The sequence below is a fragment of the Chenopodium album genome, chromosome 8, assembly GCF_948465745.1.
Source record: "Chenopodium album chromosome 8, dcCheAlbu1.1, whole genome shotgun sequence".
Taxonomy (NCBI): domain Eukaryota; kingdom Viridiplantae; phylum Streptophyta; class Magnoliopsida; order Caryophyllales; family Amaranthaceae; genus Chenopodium; species Chenopodium album.
Genome location: NC_137841.1, coordinates 51655198 through 51681568, shown reverse-complemented (window position 1 = coordinate 51681568; position 26371 = coordinate 51655198). Strand labels below are relative to the sequence as shown.

The window sequence follows — 26371 nt, the reverse complement described above, 5'->3', positions numbered from 1 at the left end:
TTGTAAATCTAGTACTTAATAACAGTTTTAATGTTTTTGTTATCTTTTTGCAGAAGAAGCTAAAAACATGGTGGATGAAGAGAAGACCCCCAAGCGGTCCTCCGCCAAGATAAAGAGGGACTTGGTGGAAGCCAAAGCTGCCAAACTAAGGGCAGAGGTAAATTCTCTTCTCATCTCTTCATTTTATCAGGCGCTACCGGATGCTAAGTTTTTGTTAATTTGCTCAGGGTGGAGAGCCTCCAAAGTCCTTCACCAAGAACCTCTTCAAGCGGTGCTTGGAGGATGCCCCCACCCCAACCAAACCTGCTAAGTCCGCGAAAGTGACTTCAGGTAAGACGGGCCCGGATGGGTCCTCCGAGAAGACCTACCTTCGTCTCGGGGGGAAGAACACCACCGTGGGAGGCTTCAGAGTGGGATTTGATTTGGTCCCATCCGGCCTCTCTGCGCCTGTGGGTGGAGAAATCCCACAAGCTTCTGAAGGTAAATTCAATCCCTTCGAATCCCCTCCTGAGCTGGGCTGGCCGTTGCGAGTGAAATCATACTCGCAACAAACTTCTTCGTCAGATAGCCGGTATCAATCTGGTGCCGCCTATATGGCTCACTCACCTTTAACATTTGGTGCTGATCAATCCCCCCGATGGCCGGATGTTCAGGCGCATGCCCGGGCCATGCTGGCGACTATGCATAAACGGGAAAAGGACGCTATTCCCGGAATTGAGGTGCTCAATGTTGAGCGGATCCTGTCACTGCTGTCTGAGGTACACTTAACCAAATTTTTATTTAATTAGGCATAAAGTATCCCACATGATTGACACCGTTTGCCTTTGCAGACCATGCTCAGGGTTGAGGGGCTGAAGCGGCCTTATGCCCAGAAGAGAAAGGAGGTAAAAAGAGCCCTTAAATCGGCTAGGGATTCTAAAGATGTTGCTGAATATGAGTGTACAATTAGTGAACTTGAAACTAAATCCATCTTGATAAAACAGGCGGAGGAGGTTAAGGGCCTCAAGCAGGCTTTGGAGGAGGCTAAGGAGAAAACCAGCACGGCTGAGGCCAAGATCAAGAAGGCGGAGGAGAACCTTTTGGCCCTGCAAAGAGTCTCCAAAGAGAATACTGACCTCAAGGCGGAGGTTGAAAAGCTAAAGGAGGACGCGGTGTAGGTCCAAAAAAACCTCAAGGAAACCACCGAGGCGGCTGAGAACCGGGTGATTGCCGAAAATCAGGAGGATTCTGACACCCCGATGAAGATCGCCCGGGTTGCCCTTTATCCTGACAAAGACTACCGCCTCTGGTCTCCGGCTTTTCAATATGCCGAGAATGTAGTCTATTTAAGGGAGAGGGGTGAGCCGGAGCCTGAGTATTTCTCCGCCTGGATGAACCAAGAATTTGTCGAGCCTCCTAAGGAACTGCCTGAAGAAGGGGAAGCCAACGATGTCTCTTCTGACGGGGAAAACCCCAAATAGGACTTGGCGGCTACCACCGAAGGGGCTCAACTTCCAGAGAACCAGGCGGACCTCTCTCAGCCATGATTTCAGCAGTAGTATGCCATTTATGCTTTTTCCTTTCCGACCCGCGTGCCGAGTATTTATGTTCTTTACCGACTATGGAGTTGGTTAACAATTTAGTTTATTTTCCCGGATGTGATCCGGTAACAATATTTATCAGGCTTCTGCCGGTTTTCAATGAAAGTATGCCGACTAAGTCGGCTTTATGAAATTTTATTATCTTGATTTATGAATATATATTTTGCATTCTGAAATTTTTTACCTATCTTTTTAAAGCATGCGACAATTTCAGACGGTAAAACAGTATACCGGCTATTCTTGCCCCTGACGGCTGTGTGATTGGTTTCGGTCCTCTAATGATTGATTGACTGTGGAATGTTTGATACTTTAAAGAGTATGGAATGTTCCTAAGTCAATCAATCACAGTACTGATTGCCCCAAACCAAGTGCATAGCGGGCATCCAGCAACCGTTATACCCAATCTAAGTATGCTCAAAGGATTCTTTACTAGGAAAACGGACGACAACCGTTTGCCTGTCCATCTATGGAACAAGAAACATTGTTCTATTGTTTGTCAAGTCTCAGATAACTTAGTGGCCGTCCGGGGAATTCTCAATCCATTGCACCTTTATTGCCTTCCCCATTAGAGCAGGTGACACAACTTGTTCAATAGTTTAACATAGAACTTTTGGTATTTGCCGGCTGTTGTCTCTTGACATCCGGCTCCTAAACTTGATCATTCTTTTAAACTATTTTGGTCAAACAACTATGAGTTGACCAATTTGGTCGTTCAATGTTTGCTGTCTGCATATTTTGTTAGAGCAGACGATAGAATGCCCTCTGCGACGATAACACCCGGAGGGGCGTCGCCGGACGCCTTACTCAAATCAGAGCAGACGAATTTATAAAAACAGTTTTGCATCCGGCCATTGGCCTCAATCTTAATTCTAATTTTAGGCACTATGTCTTTTGACTTAGTTTAATTTAATATTTACATGTCTGTTTGTGCATTACCCAGACGGAGGTTCTGTTGCAAGAATAATGTTAGCTGCTAAGTTTTAACTTAGCTTATTTAAATTGTTATCCGCCTGTGTTTTTCACAAACAGCAACTAAATTACGCATGCATACAAAGCAACTAAACTGATATGGAAACAAAAAGCAGCTTTTCATTGATAGGCTTTTTATTTACAAAAATTTACAAGTCTCAAAAGCAGTCCTTTTTCAAGTTATCTACGTTACAAGTTCTAGGCAGCCGCTTGCCGTTCGGAGTTTCCAGGTGGTAGTTGCCGTTTCTTACTTCCTCATAAATCCGGTAGGGGCCTTCCCAATTGGGAGTTAGATTCCCTTGCTCATTGGTCCTACCGGTTGCCTCCATCTTTCGTAGAACAAAGTCCCCAACTTTCAAGGGCCGTTTGCGCACTCTCTTGTTGTAAGCATGAGTCATCCTCAAACGGTAAATCTCATGACGTAAGGCGGCATTGCCCCTGCGCTCCGGGAGCGAGTCCAATGCCAACCGCATGGCCTCCCAGTTTTTCTCTTCATCATATAACATGACTCGAAGAGTCGGTTCATAATGCTCAATGGGCAAGACCACTTTAGCGTTGTAAACCATGAGAAACGGGGTCTCGCCGGTTGCCCTTTTTTCTGTGGTCCGGATGGCCCATAGGATATGAATTAACTCTTTAGCAAATAAACCATCAACTCTTTTAACTTTCTTCTTAATACCGTCTGAGATGAGTTTGTTGAAGTATTCAACTTGGCCGTTTGCTTGGGGTCGGCCGACTGATGCAAAACAGTGTGAGATCCCTTGATCCCCCAACCAAGTTTTGAGTTGAGGCGTCTAAAATTGTGGTCCATTATCGAATACCATAGACATAGGTACCCCAAACCGGGTGATAATATTCTTCCATATGAAGGAAATGACATCCTTTGTCTTAATGCCTTTTATCACCTCTGCTTCAACCCACTTGGTGAAATAGTCCACAGCCACGAGTATATAGCGTTTTCCACCTGGTGCAGGCGTATACAGACCTAAGATGTCCATGCCCCATTTAGCAAAAGGGACCGGGCTGTGGATTGCCGTCAGGTCAGTAGCCGGGCAATGGATAAGCTTGCCAAATTGTTGGCACTTGTCACACTTTCTAACAAATTCCATTACATCTGACTCCATAGTGGGCCAGAAATAATGCCGCCCGGCTCTTAAGGCTAGGGATGTGCCGCCTGAATGGGAGGCGCAGTATTCCGCGTGCAACTCTTCGACCACTTTTCTCCCCTTCTCAGGAGTAACACATTTCAATAAGGGCTTCAAGAAACCCGCCTTTAAGAGTTCCCCGTCTCTGATCTCAAAGTTCGCTGCACGCATTTTTAACACGGCTGCCTCCTGGCGTGAATCAGGGAGCGTGCCGTCTATGAGATACGCCCGGATGCTATCCATCCAAGTTGAACTTCGGTCTAGAATTCCAATGGGTTCATCATCAGATATGCTTTGTTTTTCCATTATCTCCCAAAAGACTGACCGAGGCGCATCACAAGAGGCGGAGGATGCTAGCTTTGACAGAGCATCCGCCTGATTGTTCTTTGACCGGGGCACTTGACTTAAATGAAATTTTTCAAGTTTCCCCGCTTCAGCGTTGACCGCCTGCAGATACTTGATCATAGCCAGATGAGTGGCTTCAAACTCACCATAGTATTGGCAAACAACCAATTGAGAATTTGTACAGGCGTTAATTTTTGTTGCCCCTGCCGCCTTACACATGCGGATACCGGCTAACACGGCTTCGTATTCTGCCTCATTGTTTGAGGCCTGGAACTTGAACCGTAGCGCATACTCATATTTATCCCCTTCTGGGGATTCACAGATTATACCTGCGCCACAACCGTTCGTAGTAGAGCTCCCGTCTACATACACCTTCCAAACCTGATCAAGGTTATCCGAAGCAGCCGACCTTGTCATTTCGACAATGAAGTCGGCAAACGCCTGACCCTTCATTGCCTTTTTTGGTTCGTAAGATATTTCAAGATACTGCATTTCAATAGCCTATTTAAACATTCTTCCGGATGAGTCCAGGGTTGTCATTGGCCGCTTGAGGGGTTGATCAGTATAGATCACCAACGAATGTGCCAAGAAGTATGGTTTTAACTTCTTAACAACCATGTAAAGGGCAAGGCCAAAATTTTCAACAATGGGGTACCGAAGTTTAGCATTTCTGAGCAATTGGCTAATGAAATAGACCAGGAGTTGATTGTCGTCTCTCTCAGCAAGGAGAACAGCACTGAGGGCATGATTGAGACGTCTAGGTACATGAAGAGCATCTTTTTTGGCAGAGGGCTAACAAGCCTTGGCAAGGAGTGTAAATGTTCTTTCAATTTCTGAAAGGCCGCCTCAGCGTCATCCCCCTATTAAAATCTAGTCTTCTTCCTGATGACCTGGAAGAAATAAAGGCACTTATCACCTGACCGGCTGAGGAATCTCTCGAGCGCAGCTAGGCAACCGGTAAGCCTCTGAGCTTCCTTAATGGTGCGGGGTGACTTCATGTCAATCACCGCCTGTATCTTCTCGGGGTTAGCCTCTATCCCCCTTTGGTCAATAAGGAATCGGAGAACCTTCACAGACTCAACACCAAAAACACACATTTTGGGATTTAACATGACCTTATGCCGCCTGATTGTCGTGAAGGTTTCTCGGATATCAGCAAGGTGATTCGTCTGTTGCTTGGATTTTACTATCATGTTATCAATGTACGCCTCTACATTCCTTCCAATTTGATTAATATAGACTGTATTAATCATCCGTTGGAATGTAGCCGACACATTTTTAAACCCAAACGATATCACAGTATAACAAAATAACCCCTGATTAGTGGCGAAGGCCGTCTTCTTTTGATCTTTTTTCCACAGGGGTATCTCATGGAAGCCAGAATAGGCATCCATAAAACTCATCAAGGCATGTCCGGATGTAGAGTCGACTAGACTGTCGATCTTTGGAAGCGGATAACTGTCCTTTGGACATGCCTTGTTGAGGTCTGTGTAGTCAATACACATACGGCAGGTACCATTCGGCTTCTTTATAAGAACAACATTTTCCACCCAGTGGGAAAAATTACATGGCCGAAGGAACCCAGCGTCCAACAACTTTTTACTTTCGGCAGCTGCCGCCTGACTTCGTTCCTCGCCGTGATTCGTCGTCCCTATGAATTCCCCGTTTCACAAGAAGTAGAGAAATTAGATGCATATTGGAGCGCTAGACCTTTATGGGAAGTGATTACCCAAAAGGCTCCTCCTTCCTTGCCCAATAATGTAAAGAGGTGGCTTCTCAAGAAACCTTCAAAGGACATGAAGAAAAATCAGAGTAAAATCGATGTGAAAAATCGTGTAGGTGACATGGTGATTCCTGTTAGGAACCCTTACGTGAAAAGATTGAAGTCAAAACACCTATGATGCCTAAGAAGAAGGACTCTATAAAGGATAAAGGGAAAAGAAAAGCTGACACTTCAGAGAATAAGGTTTGGGTAGAGAAGAAACATGGAGTCCTAGCTAAGAGAGAAACTATTTACTCCAAAATTGAATGTAGGTCCTCTAAAGGATGCCTACTAGCTAGAGTCAAGGACGATGAAGAGTATGCAGATAAAAATTGGAAAAGAGCAAAGAAAGAGAAGAAAGATTGAAGCATTGGTTAACTTCCAATTTATTAGACTTAGTTTTAAATTTTTAAAGTTAATTTGTTTTATTTAAGCTTTTATTTAAAGGAAAAATACAGTTTAATAATCCCAACTATTGCTAATTTACCTAGAATAGTCCCAACTAACGTTTATTCTGTAATAATCCCAACTATTCATCCTATTTTCCTCCAGCAGTCCCAGCAGGTCACTTACCTGCTAGTGTAGGTCAAAAGCCTACATGGCATTTGTTTTTCCATTTTTTTTAAATTTCTTGTTGTTAGCTTGTTATTAATAAGGTGAGTCAGCCTTTAATTTTTTTTTGCCCGTTATTTCTTCTTTTCTCTTCTCTCCTCATCTCCCCTGTTTGTAGTGTGATTAATTTTTTTTTTTTTTAATCTTCTTTTGAATTATCAATGGCTACAGGAAGGAATAAGTTAGGTGGGTCCCCAGCATCATCTTCAAGCTCTAGGGGAGGGTTGTATTCCACGACTAGATGCAGTTGTGGGCTAGAGGCGGTTGTGCGTACGGTGAAGAAGGGCCCTAATATTGGTTGCAAGTTCTTTGGTTGTCCTAAATGGTCTGTAAGTTAATTGGTTGTTTATTTATTGAATTGTTGTTGTTGTTGTGGGTAAATTATTTGTTGTAATGTTGAAGTGAGTAGTTGCAATTTGATTGAAATTAGGCTTTTTGTGAATTTGTACAGGATACAGAGTGCAATTTCATGAAGTGGGTTGATTGTGGCAATGGAGATGACTTGCGGTTTCAGATCTTTGAAAGGGAAACAACTATAGCTGAGTTAGAGATGCAGAAGCGTATGTTGGAAGACAAAGTGAAGAGGTTGCAAGGAAAGAAGGGAAATTTTGAGGATGAATTGTTAGAAATGAAAGCTGAAGTAAGCCAACTAAGGATTGAGCTGATGAGGTCTTCAAGGACTGAATATAATTTGACAATGGCTCTGTTTTGTTCATGGTTGTTCTTTGGCATTTTGGTGTTGATGTTCAAGTAGTATTGTTTGGAGTAAATTAATGATTAGTGACAATTATGTAAGTAGCTTAGTCTTTGGACTTTGAATTAAGGAAATTAGTGTTGTTGTAGGCAGTGAACTTTGTTGCTTGTAACCTGTGCCTATTTATGCAATATGAAATAAAATTTGGATTCAAAACATAAGTCATTTAATACTTCATACATTACTTAAGTTGTACGTCATAATAAGTTCTCAAAATCCAAAATAAGTAGCCAAATATACAAGCTACTCCTACTACCCCAAAATATTAGTAGCTAATTTTTAACACAAAATAAGTTAGGCTTAATTGTTTCATACAAACAACTCCTAAAACTACTGAGTTTGATGAGGCTAGTTTGATTGTTGGCTTGAGCTCAATCCACCAATGTAATTTGTTGGTTTTCTGACTCATAGCCTTCATGCTCCTCATAGTTGTTGTTGTTCCTGCAACCTCCCTTGAAGATTTTCCTCGAACCTGAAACAAGATTGCATTAATTATGAATTATACTTAACACTCTCATAAAACCATGATATAGTTACAGTGATGTTAACTTACATTGGTAAGGACCAATCCATCATCACCAAAAAGAACTCCAACACCCCTAGGAGCTCCTCTTCCTCTAGCTGTTTGGCCTCTTCCTGCACCTCTTCTACCTCTTCATGCACCCCTTCCCTGAGCTCTGCCAGTGCCAGATGCCTGAGTCCCCACCTGTGTTATATCTGATGACCCTATAGATTGAGACATCCCTGCACCTGAAGCAGAAGATGGTGGTAGGGATCTTCTTGTCTGAGGTTGTTGTCCACCTCATACTCCTCTTCCTCTCAAAATAGTCCTTCCACCTCTTCCAAGCTGTGTGGGCTGGGCACTAATGTCATGGTGTGCTGGTGCATTCACTGCAGCAGAGACTTGGGCCTGAGGAGTTTCCCCATCTTTTCTAGGTCTACCCCTAGGCTTTTTATATGGTGGTTCACTGGGCTCCTCAACAGATGGCTTGTTAGGGCATTTCCTCTTGTTGTGTGAAGTTGACTTGCACACAGAACAGGACATTTGAATTCCATTTTTGGATAAAGATCCTGGTTTTTTGGGGTTCTCAAATGGGTCCTTAATTCTGTTTTTTCTTGGCCTCCCTAGTCCTATCTTAATGGGAGGTGGTGCAAGAGGGCAAGAGACTTTTGGCCAATATCTTTCTCCTTCTGTAGGAGGAATAGATCCTATCAAACAAGACACACAAGCTACTTTAGTTAAAAATAACAGGTGGCATGTCTATCAACATTTGATGAATGAAAGCAATATGAAATTGTACCTACATATGCCTTCAAATAGTTCTCCCTTGTATAGCATGGATCCACAAAGTCCTCTACTTCTTGGTTTAGGAAAAAGATGCAGGCACAAGCATGACAGCAGGGAATGCCAAGCATATCCCATTTCCTGCAACTGCATCTTCTATCTTCCAAATTAACCACAAGTTAGTCCATGTTGTGAGAGACATTGAACAAAGTCTCAGAAGAGGGATACACATTACAATATGCAGCCTTGTCTTTCTCCTTATTCAACTTATTCTAAATTCTAGGGCATAAGGCAGTTGTGCACTTAGTTATTTCTTGCCTTTTCTTCACAAGCCTTTGCATTAGCCCAGTTCTTATTTCTTCAAGCATATAGAGAAGATGCTTTGTTCTTGCCTGTATTATGTAACCGTTGAAGGTTTCTGCTATGTTGCTGGTTATGGCATTTGTCTTCATTGAAGTCTTCATGAAAGCTCTACAGAAGCTAGGAGGGTTATATTTCTTGAATGCCTCAGCTGCATCAGTGCTTATTTCAGCAAGTTCACTCAGTGCTTGATCAAATCTGCCATGCTGTAAGACTTTGCAATTTTCCAAAATTGCAGCTTGAATTCATCACCTCTGTATGTCTTGTTCCAGTGAGCATAGATATATCTGGCACAATGTCTATGCTCAGCTTTGGGCAAGACATTTGACACAGCATTGAGTATTGCCTAACAAAAAAGACAAACCAAAAAGTCAGAATACAAGACTTTATATGATTTTTAACAAAACATATCACTACTAAGGTAATAGACTTACTTGGTTTTCATCTGAGATGATAGAAACTTCATCTCCTTCACCCAAGTCAAGAAATGTCTGAATATGTGTAAAAAACCACTCCCAGCTCAAATTGTTTTCTCTTTCTGTAACAGCCCAGGCTACTGGGTACATCTGGTCATTTGCATCCCTACCAACTGCACAAAGGAGCTGACCACCTAGAAAGGTCTTCAAAAAACAACCATCAACTGCTAGAACTTTTCCTACACCCTTCTTTCCACCCTTTTGCTAGACCCTCAGGACTGCTCTTCTGAACAGCAGCTAAGTATCCCCCCACCTTTTGGTAATGGTCATGCATAGATCCATGTAGAAGCTTGTGTGCTGCATACTTGACTTTGTATGCAAACACCCTATTCACTATCATCTTGTATGCCCTCTTTATACATTCCACTATCTCTTTGGCTGGCCAGTGAGGTCTTGTTTTAAACACCTCTAGGAATTGCTGTGCAGCCCATTTGGCCTTCAAATGTCTGTATTTCTTCATGTTCCTCTGACAGGTGTGCTTATTGCACACTCTCTTTATCAAAATTGCTGCCGTTCCAGTATGCCAGGAACCATAAACTCTAAATGGACAGCCCTTAATACACCTTGCTTCAATCCTTTGACCCCTGTTCTTGTTGCTATTGGTAATTACTAAGTTTTTCCCTTGAAATACAGCATACTTAGAAACTGCCTCCCTAAAGTCATCTCTTTTTGCAAACCTCAAACCAACTCTCCAGGTGAAATGTGAAAAGTCAGTGTCTGGGCTAACTATCAAAGCAGATCTCTTTGTCCTGCAACCCTCATTCCCTTCATCATCAGTTTGAGGTGGGGAGTTCTCTTCCTCCTCAGTATCTTCATACTCACTTTCATGCTCAGACTCATTATCTTGCTCTTCATGCACCACAGTGCTCTTTCCCTCAATTGCTTCTTTAGCCAACTGTGCTGCAGCCTGTACTAGTTATGTGGTGCAGCTCTTAACTCTCTCTCTAGCTTGGCTGTATTCCTCATCACTTATATCAGAATCAAAATTGTCCCCTTAGGTACCCTTTTTTGTTTACACATAAGAGAGCTCAACCCTTAGGTACCCTTTTATGTAACTCGTTATCTATGAGTACGTATTGGGAAGCCAAGAGTCTTCATGCTCGTTTTGCTCTTTTGTCAGCATGAGGAGGGTATTCTCCTTTGGTGACATAGTTAAGTATATCTGTGTACCACGGTTCTTCTTCTTCTTCTTCTTCTTCATCTTGGACTACTTCATCGTCTTCTATAGCTTGAATATAAGCTGGTTTGTGCCTTCTCTCTATAGTTTGAGGCATTTACTTGATTTCCATAGGAATCCTAACCATTGAGGCTAGTCTTGCCAAGGCATCGGCAAATTGATTTTCCTCTCTAGGTAGATATGTGTATTCTACCTTTTCTAACTGATTAGTGAGAGTTTCCAGGTAAGTTTGGTAATGAGCTAGACTTTTGCTCCTTACTTTCCATCTTTTAGTAATCTGATTGATGATCAATGAAGAGTCCACGAATATTCGTAATTTCTTTACTCCCAATGCTAAAGCTGTTTCAAGGCCTACCACACATGCTTCGTATTCAGCAGTGTTGTTGGTAACGTCGAAATCTAGCTTTATGGAGATTAGAACATGCTCTTCTTTAGGTGATACTAATAATACTCCAACGCCACATCCCTTTTGGTTTGAGGCTCCATTGAAGTATAAAGTCCAAGTATCATCTTCTGTGACCATCAGTCTTCGTTTGGAAATTCATTGTCCTGTATTGGCGTTAAATCTTCTATTGGAAAATCAGCTAGGAAATCTGAGACCACAGATCCTTTGATAGTCTTTTGAGGCATGAATCTTACGTCGAACTGGGCTAAGTTGACTATCTATCTCGATATGCGCCCATTGAGTGTAGACTTCTCGAAAAGATACTTAAGTGTGTCCATTCGGGAAACTACAAAGACTGTATGCACGAGCATGTAATGTCTTAACTTGGTTGTGGCCCACACCAATGCGAGACACAATTTCTCAAGCGGTGTATAGCGTACTTCATACTCGAGCATCTTTTTGCTTAGATAGTAGATGGCATTTACTTTACCTTCTACTTCTTGTGCAAGCATGGCTCCCATTGTCTCCTTGGTGACTGTTAAGTACAACCTAAGAGGTATTCCTGGGACTGCTGCTGCTAATACGGGTGGATTTGCGAGATAGGCTTTGATATTTTCAAAGGATTTTTGACATCGTCCCATATTACTGGTACATTCTTCTCGAGTTTCTTAAATATTGATTCACATATTGTTGTTAATTTTGATATGAACCTACTTATATATTGCAACCAGCCAATAAATCCTCGAATATGTTTCTCGGTTTTGGGCGGTGGCATTGACATGATTTCCTTGATCTTGGTTGGGTCTATCTTTATCCCTCTAAAGCTTATGACGTATCCCAAAAGCTTGCCTGAGGTGACTCCAAAAGCACACTTGGATAGATTCAACCTCATGTTGTATTTCCTTAACCTTTCAAAGAATTTTCTCAAGGCTACTTGATGTCCTGGGCGATCTTTTGATTTCACAATCATGTCATCCACATATACTTCAACTTCTTTGTGCATCATGTCATGGAGTAAGGCAGTCACTGCTCGTTGGTAATTAGCACCCGCGTTTTTCAACCCGAATGGCATTAGCGTGTAACAGTAAGTACCCCATGGTGTTATAAAGGTTGTTTTCTCCATGTCTTCTTCTTCCATGAGAATCTGATTGTATCCCGCGTCTCCATCCATGAATGAGAGAAGTGCGTGATTTGTTGTATTATCTACCAGAATATTGATGTGTGGTAAAGGGAAGTCGTCCTTTGGACTTGCCTTATTTAAATCTTGATAGTCGACACACATTCTTACCCTTCCATCCTTCTTCGGACCTGGGACAACGTTGGCTACCTATTCGGGGTATTTGGATACCCTGATAAAACCTGTAGTTATTTGTTTTTGAACTTCTTCTTTTGTTTTAAGAGCTACGTCGGGTTTCATTCGACGCAACTTTTGTTTTACAGGTTTCATTCCTTGAATTAGCGGTATACTGTGTTGAGCTATTTCTCTATTAATACCTGGCATATCTTCATATGACCAAGCAAATACATCGATAAATTCTTTAAGTAGATTAATTAAATGGGTTCTTTCTTGTTCATTAAGTGTTAATCCGATTTAAACTTCCCTTTTAATGGTTGAATCATTTGAGATATCAACCGTCTCAGTTTCCTCAATTATCGGTGTTTTCTTTTCAAGTGTTTCCATTGCTTTAATTATTTCTTTGTCATTTTCATTGTTAGTTAAGCAATGCTCGTCATCTTGGGTTAAAGAAAAACACAAGGAGTAAGCAGAAGAAGACATATTATTAAATTCAGAAATCATTACATCAAAAAGGGAAATGTCCTCAGGGACTTGATTACTAAATGTCCTAGGAGTAGAAATAGAAGAAGGAGGGGGTGCTATAACTGATGTGTCCAATTTATATAGTGTTTTACCCCAGTCCCTTGGTCATAATTAGTAGTGTTTTTGGCTCTTTAGAGCCACTTTAATTACTAATTGGTGTTTTCTAGTGTTTTTGTAGTTTTGCTTGAGTTTTGTAGAAAATTGCACATTTGGAACGTTTTCAGGGTTTTTCATGGAGCAACTACGAACACTAAGAGGACACGACCTTCTTTGAAGCCCAGGACCGGTTAGAGCCGGTGATTAAGGGCTCGGTGTGTGATACTGGGGCATTTGGACCAAGTATTCAAGACCCGAAGAGGAAATCCTAATTGGGCCGAAGAATCAAGCCCAATCAAAGTCCAAGCCTCATGGAAGAGAACGGGCCCGATCAGGCAAGCTTACGCCCGATCTAGCGGGCGCGCAGAAGAGGGCACCTGCAAAAGGCGTGCCCGATCGGGTGAGCATTAACTCGATTGGGCACAGATGCCCAGGAAGACCTCGAAGAAAAAAGCCGGGCCCGATCGGGCGCGTGTTTTTGGAGGAACCTGATTGCCGAGATCTTAGTTTTCAATTAGTATTTTTTTAGGGATGTTTAAGTACGATTTTTATACGTAATTTTGATTACCTTCTCTTTTAGACTTTCTCTCTTTACTTAGAATATTTTCTCTCTCTAAAATTCTCTCAACTTTGTTCTTAATTCCATTCCTTAATCCAGATTACTTTTGGTAACAATTTCTTCTCTTTCAATTTCAGTTATTCTCTTTAATTCTTGGAAAAATTTCTCCCATTAATCTGAACTTTGCCTCGTCCGCTGAAAATAATCCCAACTTTCGTTTATTATCTATTGCACCGAACTTTGGGGGGTATTAATTTTCGTTGCACCCAACAGGTCATCTAACCTGATGTAGCAGGTTACGTAGACACGTGTCAACACGTGATAGGTCCAAAAAAAATAAAATGAAAAAAAGGAAAAATACCCAGCCCCCACCCTATCCCGGAAAACACCACACCCCCACCCCCTACCCCGCCGGAAAAACAGCCCCTTCCCAAAAACCCCTCCCCCGCTACCGGAAACCGCCCAGCCACCCCTTCCCTTCCCGATCTCGCAATTCGACCCTAAAAATATGATGGTGGATGCGGGTTTTGAGTGGGGAAAGGAAGGGAGTCGTTCGGTGGCTAGGGTGTGTCGAAGGAGGTTTTCGGTGGCTGGGGTGGTGTTAGAAGGAGCTTTTCGTTGGCTGGGGGTGTATTAGAGGAGGTTTTCGGTGGCTGGGGGTGTGTTAGAGGAGGTTTTTGGTGGCTGGGGGTGTGGGAATTCGGACTGTAGTGGCGATGGTGGTTGCGGGGGTTGCTCGGCGCGAATCTGATGTTGTAAGAACTGTAGGGCGGAGCTGGGGTGGTTTTCGGGGAGAGGGAAGGAAGGGTTTCGCCGGTTTTGGTGGGCAGGGTACCAGCGACCTGGGTAGGGTTGTCGGAGGTGGGGGCACAGGTGGTGGCGGAGGTGGAATTGGGTTGTCTAAGGAGAGTGGCTGTTGGGGTTTTTTTTTTTAATTATGTTTTTTATTTATTTTTCTATTTTTTTCAACCAATTACATGTTGACACGTGTGCAAAAAAAAAATATTAGAAATGTTTACTTGATTTACCGGTTGCAGGTCATTTGGGTGCAACGAAAATTAATACCCCCCAAAGTTCGGTGCAATAGATAATAAACGAAAGTTGGGATTATTTTCGGCGGACGAGGCAAAGTTCTGATTAATGGGAGCAATTTTTCCTTAATTCTTTCATCATGTCTTATTTTATAGTTTGGATTAGTTTAGATTTAATTATGCGTGAGTAATTTTATTTATAGGGTTTATGGGGATCTAATAAATAATATGAAGGGGTAATTTTTTATTGTTGATTATCAATGCTTGATTATTTTCCTATTGATTGATTTAATGCTATGCAATTAGGTTTGGCCAGATTTAATTGTATGAGTTTAGCAATATTGATTCGAGATTCAAGAGATGAGAATTGATGTTTAGGCTTAGTTTCAATAGGCAAACTAATTTATAAATGGTTAAGTCGAGATTAGAGAGATGAGATTTAATACCGGTAAATTAACTCAGTGATAGTAATACGTAGCGAAAGCCCTTTATAATCTAATTAATTGATGCATTGATGATTGCTTATTATGATTTGCCCTGGAATATTGTTTATTGGTGAGCCTATGCCCTAGGTTTTTCCTTCATTGATTTACCTCTTATTTTATTCCCCTCCTACTCTTACCTTTTAGTAGTTTAATTACCTTTTTACAATAATTTGGTTACTTGATAATTTAGATTGCTCTTAATTAATTAGGAATAAATTGACTTGTTTCCCTTTGGTTCGATCCTTCTTCCCTATCTACATAGTTAGTGGATTTAGGTTTTATTTTTTATTAGGTGAATGACTTGAGCCTGTCAACAACTAAGGACTTGGATGACTCTACAGGAAAGGACTCTGATTCTGACTCTGACGACTCTTCGAACATGGGTCCTTGCCCTGTCGTTATGGTGATTTTTCTTCCACTTAGAGTAGTCACCTTGACTATCTTGCGCCACCCTTGTACTGATTCTGACTCTGACGACTCTTCGAACATGGGTCCTTGCCTGGAATGATGACCAGCCGAACGCTGATGCCTACTTTGGATGTTATGAGGCAGCGTTTTTGGCAGGTTTCCGCTTCCCTCTTCACCATGTGGTGAGAGCTATTCTTAGTGCTTATGGCCTAGGAGTCTAACAGCTCTCACCAAACTCATGGGCCAACATTCTGGGGTATGTTGCCACCTGCGAGATGTAGAACCTGAACCCTAGCTGGAAGGCATTCACCCACATGCACTACTTGAGCTGCAACCTAGGAGGCTGGAGGGCGTGATACACACTTACCACCCTTCCAAAGTATCAGATGACACTGGACAAAGTGTCCAAGTATGACGGTTGGAAGACACGGTTTTATTTGCTGTCTGGCCCAACCCATAGAGAGAACCGGGAGATGCGCCGGTACAATAAAAATCCTGACCTTTTGGGTCGCATGTGCGCTATCCCTAAAATATCGGGAGAAGACTATGACGCAATCATGGAGACAGAGTTTTTTGAGCTCCATTTAGAGACTATCTCTGCCGAGGACGTAATCAAAATCCCGAACAACTGGATCCCCATGTGCGCATTGTTTAAGGACGAGGCATTCTTGTCCTCCTGCGGCCTCAGCACCATGTTTCCAAAACGTACGTCTAACTGGAATCCGGCCTAATGCTGCTTGTAAATCTAGTACTTAATAACAGTTTTAATGTTTTTGTTATCTTTTTGCAGAAGAAGCTAAAAACATGGTGGATGAAGAGAAGACCCCCAAGCGGTCCTCCGCCAAGATAAAGAGGGACTTGGTGGAAGCCAAAGCTGCCAAACTAAGGGCAGAGGTAAATTCTCTTCTCATCGCTTCATTTTATCAGGCGCTACCGGATGCTATGTTTTTGTTAATTTGCTCAGGGTGGAGAGCCTCCAAAGTCCTTCACCAAGAACCTCTTCAAGCGGAGCTTGGAGGATGCCCCCACCCCTACCAAACCTGCTAAGTCCGCGAAAGTGACTTCAGGTAAGACGGGCCCGGATGGGTCCTCCGAGAAGACCTACCTTCGTCTCGGGGGGAAGAACACCACCGTGGGAGGCTTCAGAGTGGGATTTGATTTGGTCCCATCCGGCCTCTCTGCGCCTGTGGGTGGAGAAATCCCACAAGCTTCTGAAGGTATATTCAATCCCTTCGAATCCCCTCCTGAGCTGGGCTGGCCGTTGCGAGTGAAATCATACTCGTAACAAACTTCTTCGTCAGATAGCCGGTATCAATCTGGTGCCGCCTATATGGCTCACTCACCTTTAACATTTGGTGCTGATCAATCCCCCCGATGGCCGGATGTTCAGGCGCATGCCCGGGCCATGCTGGCGACTATGCATAAACGGGAAAAGGACGCTATTCCCGGAATTGAGGTGCTCAATGTTGAGCGGATCCTGTCACTGCTGTCTGAGGTACAATTAACCAAATTTTTATTTAATTAGGCATAAAGTATCCCACATGATTGACACCGTTTGCCTTTGCAGACCATGCTCAGGGTTGAGGGGCTGAAGCGGCCTTATGCCCAGAAGAGAGAGGAGGTAAAAAGAGCCCTTAAATCGGCTAGGGATTCTAAAGATGTTGCTGAATATGAGTGTACAATTAGTGAACTTGAAACTAAATCCATCTTGATACAACAGGCGGAGGAGGTTAAGGGCCTCAAGCAGGCTTTGGAGGAGGCTAAGGAGAAAACCAGCACGGCTGAGGCCAAGATCAAGAAGGCGGAGGAGGACCTTTTGGCCCTGCAAAGAGTCTCCAAAGAGAATACTGACCTCAAGGCGGAGGTTGAAAAGCTAAAGGAGGACGCGGTGTAGGTCCAAAAAAACCTCAAGGAAACCACCGAGGCGGCTGAGAACCGGGTGATTGCCGAAAATCAGGAGGATTCTGACACCCCGATGAAGATTGCCCGGGCTGCCCTTTATCCTGACAAAGACTACCGCCTCTGGTCTCCGGCTTTTCAATATGCCGAGAATGTAGTCTATTTAAGGGAGAGGGGTGAGCCGGAGCCTGAGTATTTCTCCGCCTGGATGAACCAAGAATTTGTCGAGCCTCCTAACGAACTGCCTGAAGAAGGGGAAGCCAACGATGTCTCTTCTGACGGGGAAAACCCCAAAGAGGACTTGGCGGCTACCACCGAAGGGGCTCAACTTCCAGAGAACCAGGCGGACCTCTCTCAGCCATGATTTCAGCAGTAGTATGCCATTTATGCTTTTTCCTTTCCGACCCGCGTGCCGAGTATTTATGTTCTTTACCGACTATGGAGTTGGTTAACAATTTAGTTTATTTTCCCGAATGTGATCCGGTAACAATATTTATCAGGCTTCTGCCGGTTTTGAATGAAAGTATGCCGACTAAGTCGGCTTTATGAAATTTTATTATCTTGATTTATGAATATATATTTTGCATTCTGAAATTTTTAACCTATCTTTTTAAAGCATGCGACAATTTCAGACGGTAAAACAGTATACCGGCTATTCTTGCCCCTGACGGCTGTGTGATTGGTTTCGGTCCTCTTATGATTGATTGACTGTGGAATGTTTGATACTTTAAAGAGTATGGAATGTTCCTAAGTCAATCAATCACAGTAGTGATTGCCCCAAACCAAGTGCATAGCGGGCATCCAGCAACCGTTATACCCAATCTAAGCATGCTCAAAGGATTCTTTACTAGGAAAACGGACGACAACCGTTTGCCTGTCCATCTATGGAACAAGAAACATTGTTCTATTGTTTGTCAAGTCTTAGATAGCTTAGTGGCCGTCCGGGGAATTCTCAATCCATTGAACCTTTATTGCCTTCCCCATTAGAGCAGGTGACACAACTTGTTCAATAGTTTAACATAAAAATTTTGGTATTTGCCGGCTGTTGTCTCTTGACATCCGGCTCCTAAACTTGATCATTCTTTTAAACTATTTTGGTTAAACAACTATGAGTTGACCAATTTGGTCGTTCAATCTTTGCTGTCTGCATATTTTGTTAGAGCAGACGATAGAATGCCCTCTGCGACGATAACACCCGGAGGGGCGTCGCCGGACGCCTTACTCAAATCAGAGCAGACGAATTTATAAAAACAGTTTTGCATCCGGCCATTGGCCTCAATCTTAATTCTAATTTTAGGCACTATGTCTTTTGACTTAGTTTAATTTAATATTTACATGTCTGTTTGTGCATTACCTAGACGGAGGTTCTGTTGCAAGAATAATGTTAGTTGCTAAGTTTTAACTTAGCTTATTTAAATTGTTATCCGCCTGTGTTTTTCACAAACAGCAACTAAATTACGCATGCATACAAAGCAACTAAACTGATATGGAAACAAAAAACAGCTTTTCATTGATAGGCTTTTTATTTACAAAAATTTACAAGTCTCAAAAGCAGTCCTTTTTCAAGTTATCTACGTTACAAGTTCTAGGTAGCCGCTTGCCGTTTGGAGTTTCCAGGTGGTAGTTGCCGTTTCTTACTTCCTCATAAATCCGGTAGGGGCCTTCCCAATTGGGAGTTAGATTCCCTTGCTCATTGGTCCTACCGGTTGCCTCCATCTTTCGTAGAACAAAGTCCCCAACTTTCAAGGGCCGTTTGCACACTCTCTTGTTGTAAGCATGAGTCATCCTCAAACGGTAAATCTCATGACGTAAGGCGGCATTGCCCCTGCGCTCCGGGAGCGAGTCCAATGCCAACCGCATGGCCTCCCAGTTTTTCTCTTCATCATATAATATGACTCGAAGAGTCGGTTCATAATGCTCAATGGGCAAGACCACTTTAGCGTTGTAAACCATGAGAAACGGGGTCTCGCCGGTTGCCCTTTTTTCTGTGGTCCGGATGGCCCATAGGATATGAATTAACTCTTTAGCAAATAAACCATCGGCTCTTTTAACTTTCTTCTTAATACCATCTGAGATGAGTTTGTTGAAGTATTCAACTTGGTCGTTTGCTTGGGGTCGGCCGACTGATGCAAAACAGTGTGAGATCCCTTGATCCCCCAACCAAGTTTTGAGTTGAGGCGTCTAAAATTGTGGTCCATTATCGAATACCATAGACATAGGTACCCCAAACCGGGTGATAATATTCTTCCATATGAAGGAAATGACATCCTTTGTCTTAATGCCTTTTATCACCTCTGCTTCAACCCACTTGGTGAAATAGTCCACAGCCACGAGTATATAGCGTTTTCCACCTGGTGCAGGCATATACAGACCTAAGATGTCCATGCCCCATTTAGCAAAAGGGACCGGGCTGTGGATTGCCGTTAGGTCAGTAGCCGGGCAATGGATAAGCTTGCCAAATTGTTGGCACTTGTCACACTTTCTAACAAATTCCATTACATCTGACTCCATAGTGGGCCAGAAATAATGCTGCCCGGCTCTTAAGGCTAGGGATGTGCCGCCTGAATGGGAGGCGCAGTATTCCGCGTGCAACTCTTCGACCACTTTTCTCCCCTTCTCAGGAGTAACACATTTCAATAAGGGCTTCAAGAAACCCGCCTTTAAGAGTTCCCCATCTCTGATCTCAAAGTTCGCTGCACGCATTTTTAACACGGCTGCCTCCTGGCGTGAATCAGGGAGCGTGCTGTCTATGAGATACGCCCGGATGCCATCCATCCAAGTTGAACTTCGGTCTAGAATTCCAATGGGTTCATCATCAGATATGCTTTGTTTTTCCATTATCTCCCAAAAGACTGACCGAGGCGCATCACAAGAGGCGGAGGATGCTAGCTTTGACAGAGCATCCGCCTGATTGTTCTTTGACCGGGGCACTTGACTTAAATGAAATTTTTCAAGTTTCCCCGCTTCAGCGTTGACCGCCTGCAGATACTTGATCATAGCCAGATGAGTGGCTTCAAACTCACCATAGTATTGGCAAACAACCAACTGAGAATCTGTACAGGCGTTAATTTTTGTTGCCCCTGCCGCCTTACACATGCGGATACCGGCTAACACGGCTTCGTATTCTGCCTCATTGTTTGAGGCCTGGAACTTGAACCGTAGCGCATACTCATATTTATCCCCTTCTGGGGATTCACAGATTATACCTGCGCCACAACCGTTCGTAGTAGAGCTCCCGTCTACATACACCTTCCAAACCTGATCAAGGTTATTCGAAGCAGCCGACCTTGTCATTTCGACAATGAAGTCGGCAAACGCCTGACCCTTCATTGCCTTTTTTGGTTCGTAAGATATTTCAAGATACTGCATTTCAATAGCCTATTTAAACATTCTTCCGGATGAGTCCAGGGTTGTCATTGGCCGCTTGAGGGGTTGATCAGTATAGATCACCAACGAATGTGCCAAGAAGTATGGTTTTAACTTCTTAACAACCATGTAAAGGGCAAGGCCAAAATTTTCAACAATGGGGTACCGAAGTTTAGCATTTCTGAGCAATTGGCTAATGAAATAGACCAGGAGTTGATTGTCGTCTCTCTCAGCAAGGAGAACAGCACTGAGGGCATGATTGAGACGTCTAGGTACATGAAGAGCATCTTTTTTGGCAGAGGGCTAACAAGCCTTGGCAAGGAGTGTAAATGTTCTTTCAATTTCTGAAAGGCCGCCTCAGCGTCATCCCCCTATTCAAATCTAGTCTTCTTCCTGATGGCCTGGAAGAAATAAAGGCACTTATCACCTGACCGGCTTAGGAATCTCTCGAGCGCAGCTAGGCAACCGGTAAGCCTCTGAGCTTCCTTAATGGTGCGGGGTGACTTCATGTCAATCACCGCCTGTATCTTCTCGGGGTTAGCCTCTATCCCCCTTTGGTCAATAAGGAATCAGAGAACCTTCACAGACTCAACACCAAAAACACACATTTTGGGATTTAACATGACCTTATGCCGCCTGATTGTCGTGAAGGTTTCTCGGATATCAGCAAGGTGATTCGTCTGTTGCTTGGATTTTACTATCATGTTATCAATGTACGCCTCTACATTCCTTCCAATTTGATTAATATAGACTGTATTAATCATCCGTTGGAATGTAGCCGACACATTTTTAAACCCAAACGATATCACAGTATAACAAAATAACCCCTGATCAGTGGCGAAGGCCGTCTTCTTTTGATCTTTTTTCCACAGGGGTATCTCATGGAAGCCAGAATAGGCATCCATAAAACTCATCAAGGCATGTCCGGATGTAGAGTCGACTAGACTGTCGATCTTTAGAAGCGGATAACTGTCCTTTGGACATGCCTTGTTGAGGTCTGTGTAGTCAATACACATACGTCAGGTACCATTCGGCTTCTTTACAAGAACAACATTTTCCACCCAGTGGGAAAAATTACATGGCCGAAGGAACCCAGCGTCCAACAACTTTTTACTTTCGGCAGCTGCCGCCTGACTTCGTTCCTCGCCGTGATTCGTCGTCCCTATGAATTCCCCGTTTCACAAGAAGTAGAGAAATTAGATGCATATTGGAGCGCTAGACCTTTTATGGGAAGTGATTACCCAAAAGGCTCCTCCTTCCTTGCCCAATAATGTAAAGAGGTGGCTTCTCAAGAAACCTTCAAAGGACATGAAGAAAAATCAGAGTAAAATCGATGTGAAAAATCGTGTAGGTGACAAGGTGATTCCTGTTAGGAACCCTTACGTGAAAAGATTGAAGTCAAAACACCTATGATGCCTAAGAAGAAGGACTCTATAAAGGATAAAGGGAAAAGAAAAGCTGACACTTCAGAGAATAAGGTTTGGGTAGAGAAGAAACATGGAGTCCTAGCTAAGAGAGAAACTATTTACTCCAAAATTGAATGTAGGTCCTCTAAAGGATGCCTACTAGCTAGAGTCAAGGACGATGAAGAGTATGCAGATAAAAATTGGAAAAGAGCAAAGAAAGAGAAGAAAGATTGAAGCATTGGTAAACTTCCAATTTATTAGACTTAGTTTTAAATTTTTAAAGTTAATTTGTTTTATTTAAGCTTTTATTTAAAGGAAAAATACAGTTTAATAATCCCAACTATTGCTAATTTACCTAGAATAGTCCCAACTAACGTTTATTCTGTAATAATCCCAACTATTCATCCTATTTTCCTCCAGCAGTCCCAGCAGGTCACTTACCTGCTAGTGTAGGTCAAAAGCCTACATGGCATTTGTTTTTCCATTTTTTTTAAATTTCTTGTTGTTAGCTTGTTATTAATAAGGTGAGTCAGCCTTTAATTTTTTTTTGCCCGTTATTTCTTCTTTTCTCTTCTCTCCTCATCTCCCCTGTTTGTAGTGTGATTAATTTTTTTTTTTTTTAATCTTCTTTTGAATTATCAATGGCTACAGGAAGGAATAAGTTAGGTGGGTCCCCAGCATCATCTTCAAGCTCTAGGGGAGGGTTGTATTCCACGACTAGATGCAGTTGTGGGCTAGAGGCGGTTGTGCGTACGGTGAAGAAGGGCCCTAATATTGGTTGCAAGTTCTTTGGTTGTCCTAAATGGTCTGTAAGTTAATTGGTTGTTTATTTATTGAATTGTTGTTGTTGTTGTGGGTAAATTATTTGTTGTAATGTTGAAGTGAGTAGTTGCAATTTGATTGAAATTAGGCTTTTTGTGAATTTGTACAAGATACAGAGTGCAATTTCATGAAGTGGGTTGATTGTGGCAATGGAGATGACTTGCGGTTTCAGATCTTTGAAAGGGAAACAACTATAGCTGAGTTAGAGATGCAGAAGCGTATGTTGGAAGACAAAGTGAAGAGGTTGCAAGGAAAGAAGGGAAATTTTGAGGATGAATTGTTAGAAATGAAAGCTGAAGTAAGCCAACTAAGGATTGAGCTGATGAGGTCTTCAAGGACTGAATATAATTTGACAATGGCTCTGTTTTGTTCATGGTTGTTCTTTGGCATTTTGGTGTTGATGTTCAAGTAGTATTGTTTGGAGTAAATTAATGATTAGTGACAATTATGTAAGTAGCTTAGTCTTTGGACTTTGAATTAAGGAAATTAGTGTTGTTGTAGGCAATGAACTTTGTTGCTTGTAACCTGTGCCTATTTATGCAATATGAAATAAAATTTGGATTCAAAACATAAGTCATTTAATACTTCATACATTACTTAAGTTGTACGTCATAATAAGTTCTCAAAATCCAAAATAAGTAGCCAAATATACAAGCTACTCCTACTACCCCAAAATATTAGTAGCTAATTTTTAACACAAAATAAGTTAGGCTTAATTGTTTCATACAAACAACTCCTAAAACTACTGAGTTTGATGAGGCTAGTTTGATTGTTGGCTTGAGCTCAATCCACCAATGTAATTTGTTGGTTGCTGACTCATAGCCTTCATGCTCCTCATAGTTGTTGTTGTTCCTGCAACCTCCCTTGAAGATTTTCCTCGAACCTGAAACAAGATTGCATTAATTATGAATTATACTTAACACTCTCATAAAACCATGATATAGTTACAGTGATGTTAACTTACATTGGTAAGGACCAATCCATCATCACCAAAAAGAACTCCAACACCCCTAGGAGCTCCTCTTCCTCTAGCTGTTTGGCCTCTTCCTGCACCTCTTCTACCTCTTCATGCACCCCTTCCCTGAGCTCTGCCAGTGCCAGATGCCTGAGTCCCCACCTGTGTTATATCTGATGACCCTATAGATTGAGACATCCCTGCACCTGAAGCAGAAGATGGTGGTAGGGATCTTCTTGTCTGAGGTTGTTGTCCACCTCATACTCCTCTTCCTCTCAAAATAGTCCTTCCACCTCTTCCAAGCTGTGTGGGCTGGGCACTAATGTCATGGTGTGCTGGTGCATTCACTGCAGCAGAGACTTGGGCCTGAGGAGTTTCCCCATCTTTTCTAGGTCTACCCCTAGGCTTTTTATATGGTGGTTCACTGGGCTCCTCAACAGATGGCTTGTTAGGGCATTTCCTCTTGTTGTGTGAAGTTGACTTGCACACAGAACAGGACATTTGAATTCCATTTTTGGATAAAGATCCTGGTTTTTTGGGGTTCTCAAATGGGTCCTTAATTCTGTTTTTTCTTGGCCTCCCTAGTCCTATCTTAATGGGAGGTGGTGCAAGAGGGCAAGAGACTTTTGGCCAATATCTTTCTCCTTCTGTAGGAGGAATAGATCCTATCAAACAAGACACACAAGCTACTTTAGTTAAAAATAACAGGTGGCATGTCTATCAACATTTGATGAATGAAAGCAATATGAAATTGTACCTACATATGCCTTCAAATAGTTCTCCCTTGTATAGCATGGATCCACAAAGTCCTCTACTTCTTGGTTTAGGAAAAAGATGCAGGCACAAGCATGACAGCAGGGAATGCCAAGCATATCCCATTTCCTGCAACTGCATCTTCTATCTTCCAAATTAACCACAAGTTAGTCCATGTTGTGAGAGACATTGAACAAAGTCTCAGAAGAGGGATACACATTACAATATGCAGCCTTGTCTTTCTCCTTATTCAACTTATTCTAAATTCTAGGGCATAAGGCAGTTGTGCACTTAGTTATTTCTTGCCTTTTCTTCACAAGCCTTTGCATTAGCCCAGTTCTTATTTCTTCAAGCATATAGAGAAGATGCTTTGTTCTTGCCTGTATTATGTAACCGTTGAAGGTTTCTGCTATGTTGCTGGTTATGGCATTTGTCTTCATTGAAGTCTTCATGAAAGCTCTACAGAAGCTAGGAGGGTTATATTTCTTGAATGCCTCAGCTGCATCAGTGCTTATTTCAGCAAGTTCACTCAGTGCTTGATCAAATCTGCCATGGTGTAAGACTTTGCAATTTTCCAAAATTGCAGCTTGAATTCATCACCTCTGTATGTCTTGTTCCAGTGAGCATAGATATATCTGGCACAATGTCTATGCTCAGCTTTGGGGAAGACATTTGACACAGCATTGAGTATTGCCTAACAAAAAAGACAAACCAAAAAGTCAGAATACAAGACTTTATATGATTTTTAACAAAACATATCACTACTAAGGTAATAGACTTACTTGGTGTTCATCTGAGATGATAGAAACTTCATCTCCTTCACCCAAGTCAAGAAAGGTCTGAATATGTGTAAAAAACCACTCCCAGCTCAAATTGTTTTCTCTTTCTTTAACAGCCCAGGCTACTGGGTACATCTGGTCATTTGCATCCCTACCAACTGCACAAAGGAGCTGACCACCTAGAAAGGTCTTCAAAAAACAACCATCAACTGCTAGAACTTTTCCTACACCCTTCTTTCCACCCTTTTGCTAGACCCTCAGGACTGCTCTTCTGAACAGCAGCTAAGTATCCCCCCACCTTTTGGTAATGGTCATGCATAGATCCATGTAGAAGCTTGTGTGCTGCATACTTGACTTTGTATGCAAACACCCTATTCACTATCATCTTGTATGCCCTCTTTATACATTCCACTATCTCTTTGGCTGGCCAGTGAGGTCTTGTTTTAAACACCTCTAGGAATTGCTGTGCAGCCCATTTGGCCTTCAAATGTCTGTATTTCTTCATGTTCCTCTGACAGGTGTGCTTATTGCACACTCTCTTTATCAAAATTGCTGCCTTTCCAGTATGCCAGGAACCATAAACTCTAAATGGACAGCCCTTAATACACCTTGCTTCAATCCTTTGACCCCTGTTCTTGTTGCTATTGGTAATTACTAAGTTTTTCCCTTGAAATACAACATACTTAGAAACAGCCTCCCTAAAGTCATCTCTTTTTGCAAACCTCAAACCAACTCTCCAGGTGAAATGTGAAAAGTCAGTGTCTGGGCTAACTAGCAAAGCAGATCTCTTTGTCCTGCAACCCTCATTCCCTTCATCATCAGTTTGAGGTGGGGAGTTCTCTTCCTCCTCAGTATCTTCATACTCACTTTCATGCTTAGACTCATTATCTTGCTCTTCATGCACCACAGTGCTCTTTCCCTCAATTTCTTCTTTAGCCAACTGTGCTGCAGCCTGTACTAGTTATGTGGTGCAGCTCTTAACTCTCTCTCTAGCTTGGCTGTATTCCTCATCACTTATATCAGAATCAAAATTGTCCCCTTCATCCAAAACGGCCTCATTATACTCATCCTCTAATTCTGCATCTAATCCTAAGTGGACTATTTGTCATCAAGTCAATCATATTCATCATCAGTAACAGGTTG

The 26371-nt window shown here is 42.5% G+C and overlaps 1 protein-coding gene across 1 annotated transcript; it reads right to left on the bottom strand.

Annotated features, from left to right (window-relative positions):
• Window positions 1-8993: 8993 nt before the first annotated feature.
• Window positions 8994-12297, bottom strand: LOC145643027 (uncharacterized). Its single transcript, XM_081694191.1, has 4 exons — window positions 12289-12297; window positions 9542-10195; window positions 9247-9432; window positions 8994-9158 (listed from the first exon to the last, which is right to left on the bottom strand). The coding sequence occupies exons 1-4, from the start codon at window positions 12295-12297 to the stop codon at window positions 8994-8996; spliced, it is 1014 nt and encodes a 337-aa protein (XP_081550317.1).
• Window positions 12298-26371: the final 14074 nt, after the last annotated feature.

Excerpts from the sequence above, each read along its gene's own strand:
- LOC145643027 (XM_081694191.1), bottom strand. Across the intron at positions 9,433-9,541 it reads TGCATGACCATTACCAAAAG|ACCTTTCTAGGTGGTCAGCT; the intron begins GTGGGGGGATAC and ends TGTTTTTTGAAG. Across the intron at positions 9,159-9,246 it reads TCATCTCAGATGAAAACCAA|GCAATACTCAATGCTGTGTC; the intron begins GTAAGTCTATTA and ends CTTTTTTGTTAG.